Genomic DNA, 7,722 nt, shown 5'->3' on the forward strand with positions numbered 1-7,722 from the left:
ATGAAGTGTAAAAGTTTCACATCCTCTCACCGTGCAAGAGCGATTGTGTATGAGACTGATCTCGACTGTTTTATCCTGGGAACGACGCGCCATTGAAGAACTGCTTGCACAATCTTGGGCAGAGCAGCGAAACGTCTTAAAGATAGCGACCTAGTCCGCAACTCAGTCATAACGTTGTTTGTTTCGTGTTTGATTTTATTTGTTGTGCAGGCACAATTCGGCAATTGTTCCAACAACAATTCTATTTTTGTCGATGATTGAATATGTAAACATACAACCAATCAGTTATGTAAACCATAATCATATTGCTAACAGATGTAGATGACACAAGTTATTAGATATTAAAAAACAAACAAACGAACAAACTTAAACAAAATCTCTAGTAATAATGTATTTAGTTTTATTGTTAGGAGACATTTTCTTCTCTGTGTGTTGATTTTTCCTACTTTTTACCTTCATACCAAAAGATTTCACTGAAAGAAAACAGCTCATGTGTGGGATTCCTTGGCACTCGCCCAATCTATAATCTTCCTCCACAAGTACCTTGAGAGATTCCGTTTTCTTGTCATAACAAGAAATACCCCTTTTTGCTACCCATATTAGGACCTCATTATTCTTTGTGAGGGCAAACGGTTCATGCAACTCATTCACGTCAATAACTGAAGATGGTATACGAAATTCCAAAATCCAGCTCCAAGATTGGGATCCCTCTTCAACATCATCGATTTTTTTGTACGACCATATATCCATGTCCTTGCCAAATACATAATAAACAAGACACATACGCCCACCCAACACCCTCATTTGATACAAGATTTTCTTCTTCCGATACAAGGCTTTGTCACTAACATCAAGACATTGTGGTATGGTTGGGAGCACTCGGAATTCTTCATTTAACAAATCGAATGCCACGATTTTTGCTTGCTCGTAATCCAACCAATAGATTGTTCCATTTGCAAGGACACCCCTTCTGGAGATTGCGTAGGTTATTTCTCCAATACTTCTCCACCCACTGTCACTCCCAAGTGTGTATATCTCAACAGATCCTTTGCTCGTGATGGGCATATCAGAGTACTCTCTATCTGGATAATGGATTCGAATAACCTTAAATTTGTTGTTTGAAGGATGGTAGCCAAATCCGCTCACAACAAAACCCTTCTTATGTTTGATTCGTGGAAGGTTGATGTACTCGGTAGTTATAGGGTTGCAGATGTAAACAGGATCTAGGACTTTGTGATGGGGCACACGAATACATACCAGACCATTGCACGAACCAACTATGTGATCTATGAAAAAACATTGCAAGGAACCTTGCCAATTAATGCCAGGATGAATGATCTTCGTCAGACTTTTGTGTGGAAACTCCTCACCAGAATTAGCTTTATCATATATTTCATCATAACTGCCATAGTAAAGTTCAAGATTCCTTTTGGAGGGTGTCCGAATCAAGAAAAGAAGACCCACTTTTCTATGTGAGAGAAGCTTCTCCCAAGTTTTGCAAACAAGTTTGCAGTTCAAAAGCGGATCCGGAGGAAGACGAGAAAAGATCTCCATTTTTATATCAACAGGAAGCTCCTCCATCAATCAATATATCAAAAAAAAAAAAAAAAGGATTTTAAAAAAAAAAAAGAAAATAGCATACATAAACCAAAACAGACAAGTAATTAGCATAAAAAACAGGACTTAGATTGAAACTTGTTACTGCGACCGAGCCACCAGAAGGAAAAAAATTAAGAATTCCTTCAAGCCTAGACGACTTTTGGTACAATTTTCTCTCTATTAATAACTTCTTATATATATGCGTTCAGAGAAAAAAATATGTACTGTTTATAGAAACCAAATACCATAAGGTTCAGGAAACCTAGTTTTTTCCAAAGGAAATTCCTAGTTAACAACAACATAAACACAAATCAATAAACTTATGCATCGATTAATTAGATTAGATCAGTGATTCTTCCTGAAATAATAATTATTTCAATAAAAAGTAAATAAATTAAGAAAAACATACTATTAAAATCTGAAATAAAAGAAAACCACCTGTTTGAACTGCTTTTCTTATTTTCATAACTTAGAAGATAGATCCCATCTCTGCTCCATATGATGTGGTAAAAAAAGTTTCTTTCTCGGATTTGAAAGCAAATAGGAAAGAAGACAAATTGTACTTTCTCTTCCTGAAGCCTAGAGTAAGAAGCTATTCACAATCCAAGCTTTCTGAATCCAATAAATTCTATCAGACGAACTGAAAGTACTATTTAACCTTAGAGAAAAAATGGTATTACAGTCCCGTGTAAATTGGGCCGTGCCCGGCTAAAAAATGATATCCTTAGGCTTATTTTTAGAACGCGCAATTGGGGAAATCAAAACTATTTGGGGATAGAGGAAAAAGATAAAAACTGGATCCAAATATCAAATCAGGGTCAATCCTTATCTATTTTTTTTTAATTCCTAATCTACCCCTCACTAATTAGATTTAATGATTATTTAGAATTAGTAAAATCTTAAGATTTTTTGTTAAATGATTAGTGTGTATTTTTATTTGAATTTGGGTGAGTGAGGTGAGAGTAGAAGGAGGGAAAAAATATTTGAGAGGGAACCATGCCGGCATTTGTTGGAAAATTTTCTGGTTTTGATCTTGAAAACCTTTTTTTTTTGCTTTTAATCAGTCCACTGCCGGCACAGTAAGTTGATTTTCGAGCATGCCGATACTGCTACCGGCATGGTATGATGCTTAAATTTCTATGCCGAAACATGATGTAAAGTATCCAGAAACTTTTTTTTTTCACTTGAATACCGGCATTGATAGATTTCTATCGAGCATGCCAGCATCAAGTTACAACGTTAAATGTTAGTTACCAAGCATGTCGGCACCATTTTCCGGCATGGTGTTCATCAATTCCGGCATGGTCTTCATCACTTCCAGCGATGTAAAAAAAAATTATTTCCGGCATGGTATTCATCACTTCCGGCATGGTCTTCATCTATACCGGCATGGTCTTCATCACTTCCGACATGGTATTCATCACTTCCGGCATGGTCTGCATCACTTCCGGCATGGTCTTCATCACTTCCCACATAGTATTCATCACTTCCGTCATGGTCTTCATCACTTCCGGCATGGTCTTCATCATTTCCGACATGGTATTCATCACTTCCGGCATGTTCTTCATCACTTCCGGCATGGTCTCCATCACTCCCGAATGTTAAAAAAAAATCGTTTTCAAAGTGAGGAGCAGAGAAGGAGAAGAGAATTTGAAAGGGAGTGGGGAAAATCTAGAATTTGAAAGGGAGTGGGGAATATTTAGGTTTCAAAGCCCTAACCTTAAAAGAGATTAATAAGAGGTGAAGATGGAAATGGGGGATATGTTTTTGTTTTTTGTTTTTTGATTTTAAGTTTTTTAATTTTTATTTTGAGGGAAGGGTGTTTTAGTATTTTCACCCCAAAAAACACCGCTTAGCAGACACCTTTGGTTAGGGGAAGCAATTCATATCCTCCCATTAGTTTTGATATCCCCCAATCGCGCGTTCTATTTTTATGCATGGCAAACATTAGATTTGTGAAAAATATTATAACCCCCTACTATATGGGTTCAACATATAAAAGTCCCACAAAATGGATCGTTCATTGTCAACTTCATACTTTAGGAAAATGCTATTAGTAGGCCAAAAATATCAATTTCTTCAGATCTGGCCCATAATTAATTACTACGAATTTTAGTAATGACGACACTACCCTTTTGAATATATACCAGAGGAATATCAGAAGATACATTTATTTCTCAATTTTCTTTCTCTCTCATATCTCTCTCGGTTGTTGAGAAAAAAATTGTAGGGTTTTCCTCAGATTCATTTTCATCTTCTCCTATTAGATCTTCTACTGCAACAACGGTGAAGAAGTTTTGGATACGAAGATTTTTTTGATGCGATAACAAACAAAAAAGATCAACTGCATCTGAAGATCAGATCATTTTATTTTTATCTCTTTCAATTTCAGAGCTCTGACGATTATTTTTTGTTTCTTATTCTTCTTCTGATTTTATTGATTTTGTGGATCTGAATCGATTTGATTCAATAGATTTAACAATTAATCAACGAATTAGGCTCAATCAATGGATTGAACTGATTTTTCGTTTTGAATCTAGGAATTAATTTGTTAGAAAGCTACTGCATGTTAGGTTTTCGTCGTTCTTTGATTTGTTTTATTAGTTTGATTACGTTTGATGTTTGTTTTAATTCACTCTACTCAGATCCTAGAAGAATGCAACAAATGTACCCGTGAAATCTTGCTCTAAATCGATTAGAAGATACGAAGAAAATTGTCATCAACACTTGAATCTGAAGATTCATCATCAGAAACTATTTGAAAGATAAGTTTTATCTCATCAGAACAAAGATTCAATCCACATAAATGATCCAACTGATAAGTTAATATGTTACTATCATGTTATTAATTTCATCATAGTTATGGAATTTTTGATTTCAAAAACCTATTTAATTCGATTTCATCTCGAAAACCTTATTCAAATCATGATTGGAGTTTAGATCTATCAGTATCTCATCTTAATCTTTCTTTTGAGATGAAAATTATGAAAAAATTTAGCAATTTTTTTAGGGTTCTTGAGTGAGATTTGATTTATCTTCGAATCTATAATTCTGACTGAAAAAAAATTCAGATTAAAACTCAATATACTTTCATTAATATTTAGGGCTGCACAAGACCCGCCCACGATACCCAAACCCACCCGTACCCGCTAAGTCCGTGGGTTTTTAATCCATACCCGCCCGTTGTGGGTGCGGGGTTGGTTATGAAAAAAAAAACCCGCTGTCTGTGGGTGCGAGGTTGGTTTAAGCTAATACCCGCCCAAAAAACCCGCAGATTATATACCATTAGATAAAACTAATCCTACCCGTCCATTATGAAACCCTAATACTAGTAGATAGGATAACTGATAACCCTCATTCACTTTCTACACTCTTCTCTCTGTTCGGCCTCTCCTCTTCTTCCTCCTCAGTTCTTCTTCTTCACCTACGAACGACAATTATCAGAAATCTTCACCAGAAATCGACAACAACAACTTCGAATCTTCACCAGAAATCGACAACAATCGAAAAATCAACAGATTCAACACTTAATCTTCATCTGTGAACTTCCTAGATATGAATATTTTGGGGGTTTTGGTTTTCTTTTTCTCACTTAATCAAGAAGAATAGAAGTTACTCTAAATACTTGAATATAAAGCGGGTTTAAACCCGTTTAAACCCATACCCGCCCAACCCGTAGCGGGCGGGTAACAAAACCCGCCCGCTGTTTGTGGGTGCGGGGTTGGTTATGAAAAAAAAAACCCGCAGTATGTGGGTGCGAGGTTGGTTTTAGCTTATACCCGCCCATACCCGCCCATGTGCAGCCCTATTAATATTACTCATTTAGTCGATTTAACTTTCATCAGCTTGTGTTTTCGTTCTTATTTAATCATCTATGTTTTAAATGGAAAATGTTGTACTTATTTAAAAGTCAAGAACATATGCATATGAATGATCTATGATATGAAATGTGTATCGAATCGATAGTTGTTTGTTGTGCCTGAATTGTCAGTTCATAGCTTGTGATGGTGAAAGTTGGAGCACATGGTGATGCTGGTAGTGGTATTGAAGCTAGAGGGTTTTCATTGTGCTTTAATTTTCTCATTTTGATGATTATGCACAACATGTGTAACTTTCGTCTACACATCCAAATTGCATGTGCAACTTGCATCTACACATCCGAATTGCATGTGTAACTCTCAGTTACACTGTTCAGATGCATCGGTAACTCCCAGTTACACTAGTCATATACATGTGTAACTCCTATTTACACTAGTCAAGTGCATGTAAAACTGGTTATACATTATTGTGTGTATTGTTCTTTTTAATCTCATAAAATCTTATTGTTTTTTGTTACTCTTAATGTTGCCAATAACTCAATAAAGTTGACTGCTTATTTTTGTGGTATTTTTGTAGGATGGTCTCCCTGGAATTGGAGTTGGCGCTGAAATGTTGAAATGAGGAGTATGAGGTGGAATTCATAATTGAGTAATTGTGGAATTTCAGAATGGAACTGAGGATCAAGTGAAGAAGATTGTTGACACACTAATGGTGCTGAAATTGCATCCATAGATGTTGTTGGTGAGTAGTGTTGTGAAATGGGAAGCACACAAAACACTTGCAAGTATACAAGGTCAAGATTTGTAATAAAAGGGTGAGTAGGGGTTTGTCCACAGGGAGAGGAGCATATAAGAAGTTTTCCTAGGCTAATAAGAGTGGCAATGCACTATGGCAGGCAAGGTTTCAGGCATACAAACAAGAATGCAAGGTAAAGCAATAGAGAAACAGGCTAAGAACCACAGCAGGGAAAGATAACAGACAAGGAACCAAGGCTTGGAAAGTAAAGCAGCAAAGAAACAGCCAAGAAAAGCAGCAAATAACCAAGGCTTGGCAGCCAAGGGCAGGGTGAGGATTATGCACTGACTTCAGTGCACAAAAGCTACAAGGTGCAAGAAAATGAAAGGCAAGAAAAGTAACTGAAATACAAGCACACAAGACTGAAAATAAAAGTGACTGAAAGGGGATTGGTGGGTAAGCCAAGGCTTATGATCCACCTTGTGTCCTAATCAAGTGACATGTTTCTAGGTTATGTTCATTCCTAAGCATACAACTAGAAATGAAAGAACACCAACTTGCTCACTAGTCTACCCCTAGCATTGGCTGTCTTTTGACAGTACAGCCAATCACAGGCTCTATGAGCATTGGCATCTCTCATTTGCACAATCAAAACACAGCAACAGGAAGTAACTATCCTAGCTCATTCACACTTGACAGTGCACAAGGCTTCACTGAGCCTTGGCCTGAGGCTGATTAGCTCATGCTAACCATGTTATGGCAACATACATACATCATATGAGATAATTTAAACACAAATTGCAACATATCAGATAACTATAACAGAAGCAATTCTCAACTGTTAACAGACAAGCACTGAAATTTTAAGTTCATAAAAATTTGTCTCAAATTCTCTACTGGCTAGTCCAGAGAGATACACAGTGTGTTTCACACACTCCCCACAACACCATTTATACCCAATACACATAATTTTGGTTTTCCCCAATTTTTCCCCAAAGTCAGTAGAACTAGGGTTTGGTGAAATTGATTTACCTACTGTTGATGAGATACTCGCTCCATCTCGTCGACCCAATCTTCTCCTGCTTCTTCTCGTTCCTCTCGAGCTCCAATTGATGCTTTAATCATCACTTATATCCCCAATTTCTCACCTAGGGTTTCAGTGAGCAGAGATGAGAAATTGAGGAGATTAGTTGATGTAAAACGTGATAGTGATGATGGGTATAGGTAGAGTGATTTGGGGAGAAGATAGTGGAGTGATTTGGGGTGAGGTGGTGGTGATGGAGACGGACATGGTGGTGGTACGGGGTATGGTGGTTCTGCAGAGGGGGGTGATGGAGGAGATGGTTCGATGGAGAAAGGGAAGGGTGCGTTTGTTTGAGGTGTAGGTGCTCGGTCGCTAGGGTGTGAGGCGAGTGTATAGAGTTTGATGATCTGCGACGCTGAGCCGTGGGATAGGGAGATGAAAGATCAATCGGACGGTGAGATGAAGTGAAGTTTGTAGCGACCGCTGGATTATATAATACAACAAAATCAACGACGCCAGATGGAGTTAGGTGTTGTAGTGTTAGG

The 7,722-nt window shown here is 37.4% G+C and overlaps 1 protein-coding gene across 1 annotated transcript; it reads right to left on the reverse strand.

Annotated features, from left to right (window-relative positions):
• Window positions 1-285: 285 nt before the first annotated feature.
• On the reverse strand, window positions 286-2,256 carry LOC113280288 (F-box protein At3g07870-like). The gene has a single exon (XM_026528934.1). It carries the CDS (start codon window positions 1,579-1,581, stop codon window positions 367-369), a length of 1,215 nt encoding a protein of 404 aa, XP_026384719.1. The 5' UTR covers window positions 1,582-2,256; the 3' UTR covers window positions 286-366.
• Between the last annotated feature and the right edge of the window lie 5,466 nt (window positions 2,257-7,722).

The sequence above is a fragment of the Papaver somniferum genome, chromosome 1 (assembly GCF_003573695.1).
Source record: "Papaver somniferum cultivar HN1 chromosome 1, ASM357369v1, whole genome shotgun sequence".
NCBI classification, from domain to species: domain Eukaryota; kingdom Viridiplantae; phylum Streptophyta; class Magnoliopsida; order Ranunculales; family Papaveraceae; genus Papaver; species Papaver somniferum.

Excerpts from the sequence above, each read along its gene's own strand:
- LOC113280288 (XM_026528934.1), bottom strand. The coding sequence starts at position 1,581 with ATGGAGGAGCTTCCTGTTGATATAAAAATGGAGATCTTTTCTCGTCTT.